Source organism: Nycticebus coucang, chromosome 10, assembly GCF_027406575.1.
Source record: "Nycticebus coucang isolate mNycCou1 chromosome 10, mNycCou1.pri, whole genome shotgun sequence".
NCBI lineage: Eukaryota > Metazoa > Chordata > Mammalia > Primates > Lorisidae > Nycticebus > Nycticebus coucang.
This window is the reverse complement of record NC_069789.1, coordinates 90193322-90214221: the sequence shown is the minus strand read 5'-3', so window position 1 is coordinate 90214221 and position 20900 is coordinate 90193322. Positions and strand designations below refer to the sequence as shown.

The 20900-nt window shown below is 40.9% G+C and overlaps 1 protein-coding gene across 13 annotated transcripts in view; it reads left to right on the top strand.

Annotated features, from left to right (window-relative positions):
* The window catches only part of PRRC2C (proline rich coiled-coil 2C), a 122574-nt gene extending 103567 nt beyond the window's left edge, over positions 1 to 19007 (top strand). For 5 of the 13 annotated variants that reach the window (XM_053607561.1, XM_053607564.1, XM_053607566.1 and 2 more), the window contains 10 exons: positions 3072 to 3275; positions 4362 to 4474; positions 4796 to 4932; positions 8186 to 8417; positions 9151 to 9273; positions 10814 to 11032; positions 12208 to 12311; positions 13556 to 13682; positions 14549 to 14785; positions 17075 to 19007. In XM_053607561.1, the coding sequence (XP_053463536.1) occupies positions 3072 to 3275; positions 4362 to 4474; positions 4796 to 4932; positions 8186 to 8417; positions 9151 to 9273; positions 10814 to 11032; positions 12208 to 12311; positions 13556 to 13682; positions 14549 to 14785; positions 17075 to 17332 (1754 nt within the window). In that variant the 3' untranslated portion in view covers positions 17333 to 19007. Of the gene's footprint in view, positions 1 to 3071; positions 3276 to 4361; positions 4475 to 4795; positions 4933 to 8185; positions 8418 to 9150; positions 9274 to 10813; positions 11033 to 12207; positions 12312 to 13555; positions 13683 to 14548; positions 14786 to 16578; positions 16632 to 17074 lie in introns of all 13 variants that reach the window. The other 8 variants (XM_053607565.1, XM_053607563.1, XM_053607570.1 and 5 more) reach the window with 6 other exon arrangements.
* Positions 19008 to 20900: the final 1893 nt, after the last annotated feature.

Genomic DNA, 20900 nt, shown 5'->3' with positions numbered 1-20900 from the left:
TTTCCTTCACACGTTTCAGGAAGCTATCTCGGCTCTTAGAGTGCTTAATATGCTCAATACGAACATTAATCCTCTTCGTGAGGATCTGGCCTTTAACTTGTTTGTTTACAACAATGCCAACAGCATGCTGGGTAACATTGTAAACTCTTCCAGTTTTGCCATGGTAGCATTTGTGTGGCATGCCTTTTTGAACAGTACCCATTCCCTTGATGTCTACAATATCACCTTTCTTGTAGATTCGCATATATGTGGCCAAAGGAACAACTCCATGTTTTCTAAAAGGCCTAGAGAACATGTATCGGGTGCCTCTCCTCTTTCCCTTTGTGTTTGTCATTTTGGTGAATTACTGCAAGATGGCGTCTCCGTCTTTGCTTTGTTTTTAAGAAAAGTCTATCAGGGCGGCACCTGTGGCTCAGTGAGTAGGGCACTGGCCCCATATGCCAAGGGTGGCGGGTTCAAACCCAGCCCCGGCCAAACTGCAACAAAAAAATAGCCAGGCATTGTGGCGGGCGCCTGTAGTCCCAGCTGCTTGGGAGGCTGAGGCAGGAGAATCGCGTAAGCCCAAGAGTTAGAGGTTGCTGTGAGCCGTGTGACGTCACGGCACTCTACCCAAGGGCAGTACAGTGAGACTCTGTCTCTACAAGAAAAAGAAAAGTCTATCAGCACCCAAACTTAGTACTCTTCTTGCTCTCCTCATATTTTCCTTCCACTTTTCATAAGTTTTACTAGTGTGTAATCTTTTCATTGCACTATCTCATTTGGAGGCTTTATCGTTCTTAAAGAAGCACAAATGTTTGTAAAATACTTGACTGTAAAAATGTGGACCTTTGTTCCTTCACCATATGTGGAACCATGTTTCTTCTGTTGAAAAAGATGATCTTTGGTTTGTACTACAGTTCTTTTGATATTATCTCTTTTTTTTGAGAGAGTGTCTCAGTTTGTTACCCTGAGTAGAGTGCCATGCTGTCCTAGCTCACAGGAACCTCAAACTCTTGGGCTCCAGCGATTCTCTTAAATTAGCCTTCTGAGGAGCTGGGACTGCAGGCACCTGCCACAACACCCGGCTAGTTTTTTAGAGGCATGGTCTCGCACTTGCTCAGGCTGGTCTTGAACCTGTGAGCTCAGGCAGTCCACCTGTCTCAGCCTCCCAGATTATAGGCATGAGCCACTGTGCCCAGCAATTTTGATATTATCTTAATGTTTAAGCAGATGTGTGCATTAAGACAAACCCAGGTTTTACACTGCATTAAAATTTCAAATTGGGGTGGCGCCTGTGGCTCAGTGAGTAGGGCACTGGCCCCATATACCGAGGGTGGCAGGTTCGAACCAAACTGCAAAAAAAGCAGCCGGACATTGTGGCGGGCGCCTGTAGTCCTAGCTACTCAGGAGGCTGAGGCAAGAGAATCGCCTAAGCCCAAGAGCTGGAGGTTGCTGTGAGCTGTGATGCCCTGGCACTCTACTGAGGGCAACAAAATGAGACTCTTGTCTCTAAAAAAAAAATAAAATAAAATTTAAAATGAGTGTTGTGGGGCGGCGCCTGTGGCTCAGTGAGTAGGGCGCCGGCCCCTATGCCGAGGGTGGCGGGTTCAAACCCAGCCCCGGTCAAACTGCAACAAAAAAAATAAATAAATAAAAATAAAATCAGTGTTGTGTCTAAAGCTCTTCCCTCTTTAAAGCTCTTATAAGCATTCCCACCACCCATTTGCCAAAGCATCTTCACTAATGCTTACTAGACTAGCTTGGGCCCTAGTCTACTTGGTTTTTGTTGTTTTTTTGGTTTTTTTTTTTTTTTGAGACAGAGTCTTACTTTGTCACCCTCAGTAGAGTGCGGCGTCAAAGTTCACAGCAACCTCAAACTCTTGGGCTTAAGCCTCCCAAAACTCTTGCCTCAGCCTCCCAAAATAGCCCCTCCACAACACCCAGCTATTTTTTTGTTGTAATTGTCGTTGTTTGGCAGGCTCCAGCTCAGTTTGAACCCGCCAGCTCTGCAGTATGCAGCTGGCGCCCTAGCCACTGAGCTATAGGCACCAAGCCTAACTAGGAGAAATTCTTTTAACAAGTACCTTCTTGCCCAGTCATCCTTCTCACCTGCAAAAATAGAGACATCATGAGGTCTTAAGATAATGATAACCATATTTTAATTTTTAATCAAATACTAGTATTGTTATTTTGATCCAATATTATAGTCATTATACCTCATTGATCAACAACTAATGGACGCTTCAAAACCTAAGTTTTTGTAGTTCCATTTACTCATTCAGTTGTCTGTCTTTATTTTATTACCATTCCCGGGGGGTGGGAAGGATGGAATCTGAACTTCAGTTGAGTTTTTATGACCTAGGAGCAATTAAGATATCTCAAAGCCCATTTATCATCTTCCTAAGGTACAGCTCATTGTCCTTGTATGTTTTACATGGTCATGAGTGAAGCTTGTGATTATGTATCCTTTTTTCCTTTGTGATAATTAAAAACAAAATAGTACTTTCAGGTTGAACTATATATAGTAGGTCATGTAGGCATTCAGCCTAATTTTGTGAGTTTTCTGTTTTATTTCTTCCTTTTAATTTTCCATTGGTTATGTTTTTTCCGGTTTTATAGTCATGTTTGCATTTAACGATAAGTATCCTTTTCTTGGTTTTTCTTTTTTTTTTTTTTGAAACAGTCTCAAGCTGTTGCCCTGGGTAGAGTGCTGTGATGTCACAGCTCACAGCAACCTCCACCTCTTGGGCTTAGGCGATTCTCTTGCCTCAGCCTCCCAAGTAGCTAGGACTACAGGTGCCCACCACAACACCTGGCTATTTTGTTGTTGTTGTTATTGTTGTTGCAGTTTGGCCAGGGCCAGGTTCGAACCCACCACCCTCGGTATATGGGTCTGACGCCCTACTCACTGAGCCACAGGCACTGCCCTAAGTATCCTTTTCTTTTGTAAGCCACCTCATACCCACTTTTGGTACAAAGCTGTGTATAAGTACATGATGGGTATTGATACTCCAGTTTCCGATTGGTACTATGAACAACAATGGCACTTTTATATTTGCTGGTTTTCCCCTTTATTTCTCCCACAAACATAGGAGCTGGTACATATACTACCTCTTCTTTGAGTACAAAATCCACAACTACATCCGACCCTCCTAATATTTGTAAAGTGAAACCTCAACAGTTACAGACAAGCAGCCTGCCTTCTGCCAGTCATTTTTCGCAGTTAAGCTGTATGCCCTCCCTCATTGCGCAGCAGCAGCAGAGCCCACAAGTCTATGTGTCTCAGTCTGCAGCAGGTAATGTTCTAGCATTCAATATAAGACATTTAGAAAATGAAGACTTTTGTAAATGCTGTTTTCTCTCTCTCCTTAGTTTACCCTTTCAAGTTTAAATATTTTTTGATCTACTTTGCAAATATGTTCCTTTATCAAGCTGAATCCTTTCTCTCCTTGACAAGAATTCTGGGGCTCTTGGCAGTTGTTTCTTACATATGTATTATTGATAATTGTTTCTTATATTTATAAGACAAATCAATATCTGATAATTTGCAAAATAAAGTGTGCATTTGACACTATTCTAATTCTAAAATATTTTATCTGAAATTTGATAATTGATAATAAAAGTTGTGGGGTAAAAGTTTGAAAAATCTTCAAATTCACTAATGATTCAAATTCAAAAGAAAAGAACAATGAGTCTATTTCTTGCCATTTATAGAAAAATTGATAATACTTACTATCTGTTAACACCCAGTATCTATTAAGATTCCAGATGTTAATAAGCTTTTAACATAATTGCTTTAAGTGTATAAATTGGTGTAATTCTTTTTGAAAAATTAGAAGAAAATGTATGTGTACATACTGTAGTAACAGTTTCAGAACTAGGAATCTCAAGTGGATAAACTTAGCCTCCAAGAGGGGTATGTATAAGGGGTTTTGCTGCAATATTTGTAATAGCGACTAATTAAAAGCAGTATGTGGAGTTCTTCAGAACATACTGTTATATAACAACAGCAAGTCACAAAATACTATCCATCATACATGGAAAAGAAATATGTTAAGAATCTATACCAAATAGTTTTAATTATTAAATGTCAATTCTTTTGAAATATTTCACTAAATTCTAGTAGGTAGTTTAAAACTGGTTCAACGGGTAAATTCATTTTTAATTTTAGTAGATAATGTGAAATTTTGCCCTTGGTACCTTCCCAAGTACCTATTTACTAGAAGTTCTGCATCTTTTTACACTTTTACACCTTCCATGACTATATTAATTTTCAGAGGGCCTATTAATTTGAAATCTCAGAAAAGTGGTTTTTACATACTAGTTATAATATTGTGACATTTGTGCACTTACTCCTGCTTGTTTTTCCCAATGGTCTATAGCTCAAATTCCAGCTTTCTATATGGACACAAGTCATCTGTTCAATACCCAACATGCACGATTGGCTCCACCGTCTTTGGCACAGCAACAAGGCTTCCAACCAGGTCTCTCTCAGGTAAATAGGAAAGACATTTCCATCCTGGAAGGGTTTTTTTTTTTTTCTTTTTGCATTTTAACAGTTGTCATAGTTATTTTGGACTGCAAATAATAGATTCTCTAAAGTTATAAGCTGCTCATAATTACCTTGATACAATATTAGCAAGATTTTAAACAGCCCCAAATATCCTAAGCTTAACGATTAACAACGTAAAATAAAATAAGTAATGGGGTGAAAGAAAAGTTTATTTACATATCAAAGTTCTGTTTTCCAAAATGTTATGATTTCGTTATATGAATATAGTATGTTTATATCCATGCATTTTTCTTTGCATTGCAGCCAACTTCAGTTCAACAGATTCCAATCCCTATTTATGCTCCACTGCAAGGGCAGCATCAAGCCCAGCTGAGTTTGGGGGCTGGACCTGCTGTTTCCCAGGCTCAGGAATTATTCAGTTCTTCCCTTCAACCATATAGGTAAATGTTTTGAAGGATATAGTTAATAATGTTAAAAGCACCATAATTGCTGAGTCTCCTTGCTGTAATCGTTGCTGTTCCTTCTTCCCACAAGCTAGGATGACCATGTTATAAACGGTATTAAATAATTCTAAGCATTTTCATTATGTGTCATGAACCTCAGCCTATGGTAATTTTAATCAGACTTTATTAAGGAAAGTCAAGGCTCAGGCCAGGTATGGTGGCTCATACCTATAATCCTAGCAGTTTGGGAAGCTGAGGCAGGAAGGATCATTTGATACCATGAGTTTGAGACCAGCCTGGCCAACATAACAAGACAAATTTAAAACTTAGCTGGCCGTGGTGGCACAAGTAGTCCAGCTACTCATGAGACTGAGGCAAGAGGATGGCTCAGGAGTTTGAGTTTGAGGTTGCAGTGAGCTATGGTCATGCCACTGCACTCCAACCTAGTTGGCCAAGTGACGCTTTGTCTCTAAAAATTAAAAAAGAAAGTTAGGCCTCAAGGGTTCTTGAAGAAGTGGACAACAGCAACCCCATAACTAGAAATCACCAAACATAGCTGCTGGAGGACCTAAAAGTTTACATGGCATCCAACTGCTAACAGCTATAAATCCAAGTCTTCTCCAAGAGCTGAGACATGGCAGGTAGATAACCATAGTGTGTGGGGAATAAAGGGCAGGGTAAGATACAATACAAAAGAAAGGAGTAGAGGGTGGCATCTGTAGCTCAGTGGGTAGGGTGCCAAGGCTGGCGGTTTGGGCCAGCTAAAACAACAATGACAACTTCAATAAAAAAAAGCCGGGCATTGTGGTGGGCACCTGTAGTCCCAAGCTACTTGGGAGGCTGAGGCAAGAGAATCACTTAAGCCCAAGAGTTTGAGGTTGCTGTGAGCTGTAATGCCACAGCACTCTACCCAGGGCAACAACTTGAGACTCTGTCTCAAAAATAAAAAAGGGAGAGAGAGAAAAGAGTAGAATGTGAGTTCAGAGAAGTAGTGTTGGCAGTTGTGATCCATATGTTGTGTAGAGAAGATTTTTTTTTTTTTTCAAGATAGAGTCTCACTTTATCGCCCTCAGTAAAGTACAGTGGCATCACAGCTCACAGCAACCTCCAACTCCTGGGCTTAGGCGATTCTCTTACCTCAGCCTCCCGAGTAGCTGGGACTACAGGCGCCTGCCACAACACCTGTCTGGTTTTTTTGTTGTTGCAGTTTGGCCAGGGCCTGGTTTGAACCAGCCACCTTCGGTATATGGGGCCAGCGCCCTACCCATGAGCCACAGGCACCACCCAGCAAAAAATATATATATATATTTTTTTTTTTTTTTTTTTTTTTTTTTTTGTAGAGACAGAGTTTCACTTTATTGCCCTCGGTAGAGTGCTGTGGCGTCACACAGCTCACAGCAACCTCCAACTCCTGGGCCTAGGCGATTCTTCTGCCTTAGCCTCCCGAGTAGCTGGGACTACAGGCGCCCACCACAACGCCCGGCTATTTTTTTGTTGTAGTTTGGCCGGGGCTGGGTTTGAACCCGCCACTCTCGGTATATGGGGCTGGCGCCCTGCTCACTGAGCCACAGGCGCTGCCTCCGGCAAAAAATATTTTACTTACTTACTTTTTTTTTTTTTTTTTTTGTAGAGACAGAGTCTCACTGTACCGCCCTCGGGTAGAGTGCCGTGGCGTCACATGGCTCACAGCAACCTCTAACTCTTGGGCTTACGCAATGCTCTTGCCTCAGCCTCCCAAGCAGCTGGGACTACAGGCGCCGGCCACAATGCCCGGCTATTTTTTTTGTTGTTGTTGTTGCAGTTTGGCCGAGGCTGGGTTTGAACCCGCCACCCTCGGCACATGGGGCCGGCGCCCTACTCACTGAGCAACAGGCGCCGCCCTTATTTACTTTTTTTAATTGAGACAAATGTTGTCCTCGGTAGAGTGCCATGGCATTACAGCTCACAGCAACATCAAACTCTCTGGGCTCAAGCAATTCTCTTGCCTCAGTGTCCCACAAAGTAGCTGGGACTACAGGCACCCACCACAACGTCTGGCTATTTTTTTTTTGTTTTATTTTAGCTGACCCAGTCTGGGTTTGAACCCACCAGCCCTGGTGCATGTGGCCAGTGCCCTACCCACTGAGCTATGGGTGCTGTCAGCAAAGAATATTTTAAAGATTCACTCAGAGGCACTGTCAGTTATCTTTGCAATTAGAGAAATAATGAGAAATTGATTTTTATTGAGCTTATATATGATAGCTATTCAGCCCTTCACATACATGAAGTCAGTTTTGACTTTGCACTTTGACTTTGACTTTGCACTATCCACATAAGGTGAATTAAAGTCATCCCCATCTTACATATGAAGACTTAGAGGGCGGCACCTGCGGCTCAAGGAGTAGGGCACCGGTCTATATGCCGGAGGTGGCGGGTTCAAACCCAGCCCCAGCCAAAAACCACAAAAAAAAAAAAAAAAAGACTTAGAGAGTGTGGGTTTTTACCTAAGGTTACACTGTAATTGGCAGAGCCTGGATTCAACCCTCGGTTTCTCTGGCCTCCAAGTTACTAATGGTGGACAATTGTGGGTGGAAGCAGTACTTCGTGACATAGCTTCATCCATACTCATGGTAATCGTCTCAAAACATCAAAAAGAAAAATAACGTACTTTCAGGACATTTAGTTTAGGAAGGTCACAGAGCTGTACATTTACTTTTAGGAATGAGCAATGCAACAAGACCCAATGCATAGGCAATGCAACAAGACCCAATCTCAAAGAAATCTGCCCCCTTCTGGAATACATTTGGAAGGATTGCCTAAGGCAGTTTTACAGTTAAATTTTTTATATGTAAGTAAAATACAGAGCACACTATAAAATAACAGAGTATAGTATAGTACAAATATAAACCACTAACACTGTTGTCATCATCAAATATTATATACTGTAGATAACTTTGTGTGTTTGACTTTTATACACATAATAGGTACACATAATGCAATAGGTTTATTTCAGTCTGCATCACAGACACTTGAGTAGTGTGTTGCAGCACAATGTTAGGATAACTAGGACATGCTATTGACTAGGCAATAGGAATTTTTCAGCTCTATTGTAATCTTGTAGGACCACCAATATATGTGCTATTCATTGTTGACCAGAACATGGGTAGCACATTACTGTACTTCGTCTTTTGGGATACTCGTTCTTAATATTTCCAGATTCCAGGTAAAATTTATTTCTAACACAAGCATTTTCTGTTTAATATATCTGTAGATCTCAGCCAGCCTTTATGCAAAGCAGTCTGTCCCAGCCATCTGTAGTCCTTTCTGGTACTGCCATCCACAACTTTCCAGCTGTCCAACACCAAGAACTTGCCAAGGCACAATCTGGTCTTGCCTTTCAACAGACTTCAAATACTCAGCCTATTCCTATATTGTATGAGCATCAGCTTGGGCAGGCATCAGGACTGGGAGGTTCACAACTGATTGATACACATCTTCTGCAGGTAAGGCAGAGTCTGGAGCAATGTATTCCTATGCAGCAGATTGTTTTAAGGAAACATTTTTTAAAAGAAAAGATGTTAAAAAGACACAATGAGGGGCGGCGCCGGTGGCACTGTCGGTAAGGCGCCAGCCCCATATGCCAAGGGTGGCGGGTTCAAACCCGGCCCCGGCCGATCTGCAACCAAAAAATAGCCGGGCGTTGTGGCGGGCGCCTGTAGTTCCAGCTACTCGGGAGGCTGAGGCAAGAGAATCGCTTAAGCCCAGGAGTTGGAGGTTGCTGTGAGCTGTGTGAGGCCATGGCACTCTACCGAGGGCTATAAAGTGAGACTCTGTCTCTACAAAAAAAAGACACAATGAAAAACAAAGGGGCGGCACCTGTGGCTCAGTGAGTAGGGTGCCAGCCCCATATACCGAGGGTGGCTGGTTCAAACCTGGCGCCAGCCAAACTGCAACAACAACAAAAAAAAATAGCTGGGCATTGTGGTGGGCGCCTATAGTCCCAGCTACTCGGGATGCTGAGGCAAGAGAATCACCTAAGCCCAAGAGCTGGAGGTTTCTGTGAGCTGTGATGCCACAGCACTCTACTGAGGGTGACAAAGTGAGTCCCTTAAAAAAAAAAAAAAGTCTTTGTTTTTTATCTAATAATAAAATTATTAGATTGTTTTGAAATTGTAACCTTTATATCTGAGAAATACTTTCAATCTTATTGCTGTTTTTTTACAAAATTTTTTCTAGGCTAGAGCAAATCTTACCCAGGCTTCAAATCTTTATTCTGGACAAGTACAACAGCCTGGTCAGACAAATTTTTATAACACTGCCCAGTCACCAAGTGCTCTCCAGCAGGTAAACTATGGCATGGTAAATTTCCTCAATTTTCTTTCCTTATTATTTTTATTGGTTTTGTTATTATTTGAAATTTAAACAGAATCAAGTTGGGAAGATGGAGGAGTGGTTTTCAAACTGTCCACTGGGCAATTCCATTGAGTCAGCTGAAAGTGGAGGGAGCTTCAGTCTCAGAATACTCCTCTCCTCAGCACCACCTCTACTTTAATCAGTTGTTTGTTGTTGTTGTTTTTTAAACCTATCCTGGTATTTTTTTTTTAATGGGGTTTCCATGTAATAGTTTATTCTTTTTAAACAAGGGATTCAACCAGTATAAAAGTTTGAAAACCATTGTTCAGAATAGACAGTTACACATAGTATGACATGTGGTTTACACATAGGCTGGTGTAGGAGAGTATGATCAGATATATGATAGACACCTTTCTTAAGGGTATGAATGCAATAATAATTTTCAGTGAAAAATGTTAGGATTTTTTAAATGTTAAGATAGTAATATCATTAATCAGCTTACTCTTTAAAAGTGGTGGAGGGCGGGGGGGCAAGTCATTTTCTCATACTGTTTTAGGCTACTTTAGGGAATAATTCATAAATATATTATTGACATTCAGATTAAATACAGGGTTTATATGAAAAACGAAATGTTCTTTTTCCTTCTTATAACCTGTTCTGACTAGACCTAACGCCACTATAAAAATGTTTGTAAACTTGTGATTATTTTCCTAAATTGTGTCCCCATGTATTTTGTAACTATTTGACATGTCTTTTGGATAAGTTCAAAGATAGTCATAATCATCTTGATTGTATACTTTCTTCACTACAAGTAACATTAACTAAACTATTTTGTGGTTGCATCTTTAACGAAAGAATGGAAATAGAGGCTGAGAATCCCTCATCTGAAATGTTTGGGACTAGAAGTGTTTGTATTTCAGCACTTATTTTCTTTATATTTTCATATGCATAATGAGATATCTTGGAGGTAGGGCACACATCTAAACACAAAATTTATGTTTAATATATGCTTTATATACATAATCTGAAGATAATTTTATATAATGTTCTTAATAATTTAGTGCATGAAACTACAGTTTGAATTTGGACTGTGGAATTTTCCACTTGTGATGGCATTTTGGCACTCAAAAAGTTAAGGATTTTGTATTTTCAGATTAGTGATACTCAACTTACAGTCACTAAGCAAAGGATTCTCATCCAGATTACATTGGTAGATTAATATATCTGTTTACAATTTTACTCAAAAGTTTTTGAAAAGTTGTATATAGTTCTAGGACTGTCTATACCAGGCGTCCTCAAACATTTTAAACAGGGGACCAATTCACTGTCCCTCAGACCATTAGAGGGCCGGATTATAGTTTAAAAAAAAAAACTATGAACAAATTCCTATGCACACTGCACATATCTTACTTTGAAGTAAAAAACAAAATGGGAACAAATACAATTCACACCACTTCATGTGGCCCACAGGCCGCAGTTTGAGGACCCCTGGTCTATACAACGGGTGCAAGCAAATTGCTGCAGCTTCTATTTACTTGTTTTCTAGGTTACTGTACCTTTACCAGCATCCCAGCTTTCCTTGCCTAATTTTGGATCTACAGGGCAACCTCTAATTGCTTTGCCTCAGACTCTTCAACCCCCATTACAGCATACCAGCCCACAAGCACAGGCTCAGAGCCTGACTCGTCCTGCACAAGTAAGCCAGCCTTTCAGAGGATTAATTCCTGCTGGAACACAGCATAGCATGATTGCAACCGCAGGAAAAGTAAGTAAAAAGACAGCTGAGTTGCACAGCTTATTTGAGAACTTAAGTTCATGTATTCAGATACATGCATCTGGGCGGCACCCGTAGCTCAGTGGGTAAGGGTGCTAGCCATATATACCGAGGTGGGCAAGTTCGAACTCGACCTGGGCCTGTTACACAACAATGATACCTGTGACAAAAAAATAGCCAGGCACTGTGGCAGGCACCTCTGGTCCCAGCTACTTGTGAGGCTGAAGTAAGAGAATCATTTGAGCCCAAGAGTTAGAGGTTGCTGTGAGCTGTGATGCCATAGCACTCTACCAAGGGCAACATAGTAAAATTCTATCTTTAAAAAAAAAAAAAAAAAACGCATCTGTATCTTCTGTAAAAAATAAAATGCTTTAGTTGATACCACCCTCCAAAAAGTCTCGAACTTCAATATACTTGTATTTTTTCTAATTACTATTAATATGTTTGGTCCCATCTGGTTTTTACCCAATAAGAAAGAATTTACCAGGTGGCCCCTGTGGCTCAGTGAGCAGGGTGCCGGCCCCATATACCGAGGGTGGCGGGTTCAAACCCGGCCCCAGCCAAACTGCAACAAAAAAATAGCCGGGCGTTGTGGCGGGCGCCTGTAGTCCCAGCTACTCGGGAGGCTGAGGCAGGAGAATCGCCTAGGTCCAGGAGTTGGAGGTTGCTGTGAGCTGTGTGACGCCATGGCACTCTACCGAGGGCGATAAAGTGAAACTCTGTCTCTACAAAAAAAAAAAAAGGTAAATTCTTTTTACCTTTAAGAAGAATTTACCTTTTTTTTTTTTTTTTTTAAATTTGGCCGGGGCTGGGTTTGAACCCGCCACCTCCGGCATATGGGACCGGCGCCCTACCCGCTGAGCCACAGGCGCCGCCCTTTTTTTTTTTTTTTTTTTTTTTAAGAATTAGATTCACAAAGCCCTATATACTTTAAGGTAAAAGAATTTACCTTTTTTTTTTTTTTTTTAAGAATTAGATTCACAAAGCCCTATATACTTTAAGTCTGTATGGACCAATAATTCCATAATATTTGAAGCATAATTGGGGTATTTGTTCTAAGGTTCTTTGCCTGTTCCTAGGTTTAGCCTTCATGTATAGGACCTTAAACACAGCACTTAGCTTGTGGAATTGAAGAAGCTTTAAATTTATTTTATGCTTTTTCTCAGATGTCTGAAATGGAACTAAAAGCCTTTGGAAGTGGCATTGATATAAAACCAGGCACACCTCCAATCGGCGGTAGAAGCACCACACCAACATCTAGTCCCTTCCGGTAAAATGGGCACTGAAGTTTGCTTATGAAATTTTGAAATAATGAATCACTATTTGTTTGTTAAACTCTTAATATCATCAGTCCTGTGTTAAGCAGAAAAAGAGTTCATTCATTTCCATACTTTTATCTAAAAATTTTTAGTTTTTAAATTATTGAGAATGTATTTATTTGCCAGGCAAGGCAGCTCATGCCTATAATTCTAACATTCTGGAAGGCGGAGATGGGTGAATGGCTTGAGCTCACGAGTTCGAGACCAGCCTGAGCAAGAGCAAGACTCTGTCTCTACTAAAAATAGAAAAACTAGCTGGGCATTGTGGCAAGTGCCTGTAGTCCCAGCTGCTCGAGAGGCCAAGGCAAGAGAATTGTTTGACCCCAAGAGTTTGAGGTTGCTGTGTGCCATGATGCCACAACACTCTACTGAGGGCAACAAAGTGAGACTCTGTCTCACAAAAAAAGAGAGAGAGGGCAGCGCCTGTGGCTCAGTCGGTAGGGCGCCGGCCCCATATACCGAGGGTGGCGGGTTCAAACCCAGCCCCGGCCAAACTGCAACCAAAAAATAGCCGGGCGTTGTGGCGGGCGCCTGTAGTTCCAGCTACTCGGGAGGCTGAGGCAAGAGAATCGCTTAAGCCCAGGAGTTGGAGGTTGCTGTGAGCTGTGTGAGGCCACGGCACTCTACTGAGGGCCATAAAGTGAGACTCTGTCTCTACAAAAAAAAAGAGAGAGAGAAAGAAAAAATGTATTTATGGCTCAGCACCCATAGCACAGTGGTTTCGGCACCGAGGCTGATGGGTTCAAACCTGGCCTGGGCTAGCTAAAAACAATGACAACTGCAACAAAAAAATAGCTGGGCATTGCGGTGGGCACCTGTAGTACCAGCTACTTGGGAGGCTAAGGGAAGAGAATTGCTTGAGCCTAAGAGTTGAGGTTACTGTGAGCTTTGAAGCCACAGCATTCTACCCAGGGTGACAGCTTGACACTGTATCTCAAACAGAAAAAAAAGAATGTATTTATTATACACCATTTTAAGTAAATCCTTTCAAAATAGGGCAAATCTAGCTAATATCATTTTTCACCTCTGCCCCTCCAGTGTCTTTCTCCTACCACAGTGTTTGATAACTTAGCAGAGTGTGTTTTCATGAACTACCAAGTATGATGAAAATACCAAAAACAATGTCTATAAAAACCTACCAGCATGATTTACATGCTGCTACTACTATACTGATCAGTGATGGCTTCTTTCCAAGGGCTACTTCCACGAGTCCAAACAGCCAGTCCAGCAAAATGAACAGCATTGTCTATCAGAAGCAGTTCCAGTCGGCCCCTGCCACTGTGAGAATGACACAGCCTTTTCCTACACAATTTGCACCCCAGGTGGGCAGATAGAAGTGAGAAATAAGTATTATTTACTTGCAAATGTTATAATCTTGCCATATGTTAACCAGATAAGAAATATAGTTTTTAATGCAAACAGTTTCTGATTTTAACAGTAAAATATGATATTCAAATTGTTTTTACAATTTAGAGCTAGCCCCAGGTAGTACTTGTTTAGTTCCAAAGCAGACAAAAGCTATAGCCAAGATTCCCCACACAGCTCTCATAGTTTGAGTCCTTTTCCTTTTCTCTTTTTTGAAGAAGTTAACTTTTCAGCGAAGGGTCCCAGTGCTTAACGTTTTCTAGGTTTAAAGTGGATTTTTTTTGTTTGTTTGTTTTGTTTTTCAAAGGATATCTATGTGCAGTGAGATAAAATTTTCACAAGGATGTTTTAATATATGTGTAAAACTGTTGGCTGCCCTTCCCTTTGCTAGTCATATTAAAAAACAAACTGAAATAGATTAAAAACTCTCACAGTCTAGAATTGGTTCCTGAGAAAACACAAATTTATTGAAATAGTATTTTATTTATCTTCAGATTGTGTTTGTTATTGGTGTGTGCCTTTTCTGCAGTTGTACTTTTTTGAAAGATACCCTAACTAATAGTCTTTCTGTCCTCCCTTCAGAATTCAGCTGTGTGCTAGAACCAATGGAAGTGCCATAGCATGCTTTGCCTTATTTTTTCTGTTAAACTCTCCAAGCATGGTCTGTCTATTCTTTGTCCCTATTGACGTAATGGCACAATGCATACACTTTCTTTCACTAGCAAGAAGGGCACAGATTTACTCTGGGATAAGCCAACCTGGTCTAGTTGGCAGGGCTTTTTTTTAACAGTTCAATGTTGTATGTTTTGTTTTTTTCACTCAGATTCTCTCTCAGCCTAACCTGGTCCCTCCATTGGTAAGAGCCCCACATACTAACACCTTCCCAGCGCCTGTTCAGAGGCCACCAATGGCACTGGCCAGTCAGATGCCTCCTCCGCTGACCACAGGCCTCATGAGCCATGCTCGTTTGCCACATGTAGCCAGGGGTCCTTGTGGATCACTATCTGGAGTCAGAGGTAATCAGGCCCAGGCTGCGTTGAAAGCTGAACAAGACATGAAGGTTAGTACAGTGTTAACAGCCAACAGATTAAGAATCTGTCTATGAACCATGTCTTAAAATGCCTCTGGACCCATAACCACATATCCAGGCATTCGTTGTCTTACCAGACTGAACCAAGCTAACCACTTTTATTCATTTCCCATTTTTCCCCACTTTTTCCCTTCCCTTTTCCTACCCCTCATCTTTTTTCTTTTCTTTTCCTTTTTTTTTTTTTGTCCTATTTTTACAACTGTAGTCAGAAAACAAATTAAGCATTTTAAACTCTGCGGCCAAATGATTACAATAAAATAAATATTTGAGGGAGATCTGAGTTTAGACAGCACATTTTTTGGAATAGCAGAAAGGGAATATAGATTATTATAGGCTTCCCCATTTTCTTTCATTTTTTTCCTTTGATTTTCTTCTCCCCATTACCCCCTTCCTTCCCCCCCCCACTTAAAATATAAATCATATTTATATGAAAACTCTGGAATGGGTGAGACATAACTATCTTTCTTCATTTTTCTTCTCTCATGAGTCATCGAACTACAGTTTTCTTCTCAGACTGTTTTCATTCCCTTTTTTTCCTGCCACATGAAATGGCTATATTTCATAATGGATTGTACATTTGTAGATGAAGAACTCACAAAAGCACTTTGGGATCCTTCATGATGAAAGGCACTGACAGATGTGAGGCTTGTTAATGCAGAAGGGTGCCTTTAGGAGTCTGTGTGGGGACAGTTTTGTAACATAGATCCTACCTGTCTGCCTATGCAGCCAGTTGAATCAGCTTATTTCTGTCTTTACTTTAGGCTTCCCTTTTTAGGGAAATCATAGTAATTTTGCCTATCTGCCACTACATGCATCCTCAGATTAGACTAGAAAAAAGAAAAGCCTAATGCTTTCAAACGGGGAAATGTACATAGTAATGGTTTACTCTGAATTGGAAACATGTTTACGATAATCCTAGTAGAGAATTCACTTGACTAAAGTTTCTTTCTGGGTTGACATCATTTGTGTTTCTAATCATGAGTAATCAAATCAAAAGCTTACTCTATAATAAAATTTTTGCTAAGTATTATCTACTTTTATCAAGGCTGTGTGCCTAGGATTTCATCTATTCTTTCTATTAAAAATATTAATGAGTTAGGCAGTGCCTGTGGCTCAGTGGGTGGGGCACCGGTCCCATATACCAAGGATGGTGGGTTCGAACCTGGCCCGGCCAAACTGCAACAGAAAAATAGCCGGGCGTTGTGGCGGGCGCCTGTAGTTCCAGCTACTCGGGAGGCTGAGACAAAAGAATCACCTAAGCCCAGGAGTTGGAGGTTGCTATGAACTGTGACACCATGGCACTCACCAAGGGCAATAAAGTGAAACTCTGTCTCTAAAATTATATGTATATATATTCATGAGTAAAAATTTATGGAAATTATTTGGCCTTGGTTTCCAGTTCTACTCCTTGACACTTGATTATCACACATTCTCATGTTGGGAAAATGACATTAGAATTTAAAGATCTTAATGGGGTGGGAGAGGGTTACAAATTTCTAGAAAATTGCTTCAGATCTTTGGATAGTACAGATTACCTGTAGAACATGAAGGACTTTATTATGTGCAAGAGGTATAGAAACTTAAATTTTAATTATGTATGTTGCAATGGTAAAGTTAACAGATTGACGTAAGTATGTTCTGTGGGACACGTAGTCAGTAAAACTAAGAAATTATTTTACCAGCTCAGAATGTGGTAGGAGCTATCAGAACTTAGTGATCAAGTGAAGTTGTAGTTACTAATTTCTGATGCTCTTCCCCTGCAGAAGAGAGCTGTGGGAAGAGGACTCAGCCACAAGACATTTGGTCCTAGGTGTTGGTAATGCCACAATATAAGTGCTTCCTTTTCATTTTATTGTAGACCACATATTGATAAATAGAAGTTTTAAGTGTTACATGTATGTTTTCAAATTTGCAACCAGGCTCCCTAAATGAAATTTGATATCAGTAAGATTTGTTTCAGAAAAGATAACAAACCAGCAGCAATTTATATTTTATTGTTTTTTAAGAGGGCAGACTTTGGAAAGGTGGTGGGAGGTGGTCCTTTGTTTCAAATGCTTTTTTAAAAAATCACACAGAATGTTTTCAAAAATAGGAAGAAGGCTGTACATTAAAAGCTGAAAGATAAGTGAGGTACTTGGCTTGGGCCAAACCAATGTGGGGAAACTGATTTGTGATTGGTAAAAGGATTTGAACTGAGGTTGATGTGACAGGCTTTGGTAACGCTGCGGCATCTTCAGTTGTTGTTTCTCATTTTTTAAGGCAAAGCAGAGAGCAGAGGTTCTTCAGTCCACACAACGGTTCTTCTCTGAACAACAACAGAGCAAACAGATAGGAGGAAAAGCCCAGAAAGTGGACAGTGATTCAAGTAAACCACCTGAAACACTGGCAGACCCTCCTGGGGTCTGTCAGGAGAAAGTAGAAGAAAAGCCACCCCCTGCTCCCTCCATCGCCACCAAACCTGTTAGAACTGGACCAATCAAACCTCAGGCGATCAAAACTGAAGAAACAAAATCCTAAAGGCTGTGGTTTACTGCAGGGGATTTGGGGAGGGGGACGGGGAGAATGAAGTCAGATAATGCCAGCAGCCAAAGGGGGAAAATGGTCTGTGACATTATCCTGTTCAGAGCTTGGAAATGTGCAAGGGACATAGGAGCAATTTACATTGACACACAGTTGCTGTGCCAGTAAAAGTGAGGCTTTGCGAGCTTGCATATGACATGCGCTCAGTTGATGGCCACGCATCTTCAGTCAGAATCTATATGCCAGTATGTGTGCTCATTTTTTGAGTGCATATAATTTGGACCTAAAAATCCTTATGGTTAGATGAAACACCAAATATACCAGGAAAATAACACCACCAGAAGAATAGTTCAGCCTGAACAATGTGGTGGTCCCAGCTAAGACATCAGATGTGGTTTCATTGCTCCCTAATGTCCTTTGGATGTGGTTATGTAGGCTTAGAGGTGAAGAACTGAAGATAACTGGTGCTGGATAGAGGAGCCTTATTTTTTATTATGGCAGCTTGCTATTTTTGTAACATGGTGATTGAGTTGAACACAATCAAAGTACAGTAGTAACTGATCTCCCCTTCTTCCTGGATGAATGAGCAGAAGATTAAGTATTGATGCCAGCATCCTTGAACCATACCCAAGTGAGCAATGTTTGGCTACTGCTTCTGTTTGGAATGATGCTGTGTTGTTTTGGTTGTGGTCCAAAGCTTTGAAGCGCTACTTGGCGTCTCCCTTTTTCCCATGGAGCTCTCACCATTCAAACATGACAGGTCTGGTAAAATACTAGTAAGGTTGAGTCTTGCTTGCCTCCACTCAGTCATCTTTGTATGAATCTAGTGGTTCTTTCCCTCTGTCCCCCTCCCATTTGTTTTGTTCTTTTTTTTTTTTTAACGGTTTTAGCTGATGTTTATGAACAGCAGTGAATACCTAGAACTGTGCTGCGAATGAAAGGAAATCCTATCTAAAAAGGTGCATTTCTTTACAGAGTTGTGTCATACCACCCTTTGGGCCCTCTGCTGGAAAAGTAGAATCAAGTCTCAAATAATGCCTTTTTAATTGTATCCTCTAGTATTATAGATGTAGGACAGTACTGTATCATACCTCTGTGAATGTAAAATATCTTGTACCTGCTTTATGATACGTAGTAGTGATCGTGCTTTATCAGAGCTGTTTTTAATGATGTTATTCTAGAATGTTTTCTTTCCAGATGATGATCAGAAGCTAATAAAAAAAAATGGTGCCAGGTACCACAACAGTAACAGAACTTTGCTGTTTTCTAGGGTTTTGTTTTTTACCTCCCCTCCCCCCCTTTTTTTAATGGAGTGTGCTGATGTCTCTATAATTTTGTTCAGATGACTGCAGAACCTGGAAAAGCTGTTGCTGCTATTGATGCATAACATACTGCTATTATTGGTCTTTTTATATAAATATATATATATATATACATATATATATAATTTGAATTTTTGGAAACTTTAGCTGTGCTGTCAACTTTGGAAAAAGTATCCCAGTTTACTGTGTTGAGTTGGCATTGTACAGAAATTAACAGCCATATTGGTCTAGAAATGTTAAAATTAATTTTTTTCCATTTGTACAGGGGTAACGCACTGTATTAAATATGTAAGGTCTTATCTACATGGGTTTGATTACAGAAACTAATAAAGTATTCTCTAAATAATGAATCTTAGAGCTTCTAATCCATTCCTAAAATCTAAAACAGGAATGTCTGTCATGTACTAAAAATAGTGATCAACAGTACATTGTGCTCTACCAAAGATATCACCCAACAGCTTGTTTTCTGACTTTCCAGAACTGTGAAGATTATTCCAACTAAGTATTGTCATAGAGGGCAATAGTCACGATTTCTGTCCTCAGGGTAGCCAAACTCTTAATGAAAACAGTCTGCCAAGAAGGAAGAGAGGTCTTCTTTTTTTTTTATAATTTTTTTTTTTTTTTTTTTTTTTTTTGTAGAGGCAGAGTTTCACTTTATCGCCCTTGGTAGCGTGCCGTGGCATCACACAGCTCACAGCAACCTCCAACTCCTGGGCTTCAGCGATTCTCTTGCCTCAGCCTCCCGAGTAGGGAAGAGAGGTCTTCTTGATGATGTTGAATGTAGAAAAGAATTTCACCATTCTTCTGGACAGAAATCGAAAAGGACCAAAAAATAGATCTCAGTATTTACATTTGTATTCTTTATGTTTTTGTTAGCACATTCATAGACATCATCATCTGCTGGAGAAAACCGGAGCGTTTGTTCTAGCACTTACTCAATTTGTAAAGTGAACTACTGAGGGGTTATAATTACTTTTCCTAAAATCCCACATGGCTTTCAGATCCAGCTGTAGAAAAGCCATTCAGACACTCATGACATGTATGCCTTCTTTACACTTGGATACTGTGATTCCTTAAGTATTTAAGTACTGATAAAGCCTGCCTTAATCCAAGCTTTTCAGTGTAAGGCAGTGGTTCTCAACCTTCCTAATGCCTTGACCCTTTAATACAGCTCTCATGTTGTGGTGACCCCCAACCATAAAATTTATTGCGTTGCTACTTCGTGACTGTAATTTTGCTACTGTTATGAATCGTAATGTAAATATCTGATACGCAGGATGTATTTTCATTGTTACAAAGGGGTCGTGACCCATAGTTTGAGAACTGCTGGTCTAAGGTCTTCTACAAAATTAATGAAAAGCTGTGATTTGCTATAGGGACAAGGAAGAGCAGGAGGGGTGGGATGGGTAAGAATGGGAATGCAAGCCTCTGCCATTTTTTTTTTTAAGAGATAGTTTCAGTCTCTCGGCCTCCTGAGTAGCTGGGACTACAGGCGCCCGCCACAACGTTCGGCTTTTTTGTTGTTGTTGCAGGTTGGCCAGGGCTGGGTTCAACCCGCCACCCTCAGTATATGGGGCCAGTGCCCTACTCACTGAGCCACAGGCACAGCCCGACCACGTATTTAAATTTTTTTTTTTTTTTTTTTTTGTGGTTTTTGGCCAGGGCTGGGTTTGAACCCACCACCTCCGGCATGTGGGACCGGCGCCCTACTCCTTGAGCCACAGGCGCCACCCAGACATATTTAAATTTTTAACAGTAGAGGCTGGGTCTTCCTCTTGCTTAGGCTAGTCTTCAAATCCTGACGTCAAGCAGTCTTCCTGCCTCAGCCTCCCAGAGTTGTTAGCATTATAGGCATGAGCCACCATTATGTTAACTTATAAAATATCACTAACATTTTGGGCCCTTTGCTAAGATTTACAGTAGAAAAGTGGCAACAAAAGCAACCCAATAAGTGTAAGATATTTGTGTGTGTGCGGGCGGCGCCTGTGGCTCAGTGAGCAGGGCGCCGGCCCCATGTACCGAGGGTGGCAGGTTCAAACCCAGCCCCGGCCAAACTGCAACAAAAAAATAGCTGGGCGTTGTGGCGGGCACCTGTAGTCCCAGCTACTTGGGAGGCTGAGGCAGGAGAATCGCCTAAGCCCAGGAATTGGAGGTTGCTGTGAGCTGTTTGAGGCCACGGCACTCTACCGAGGGCCATAAAGTGAAACTCTGTCTCTACAAAAAAAAAGATATTTGTGTGTTTC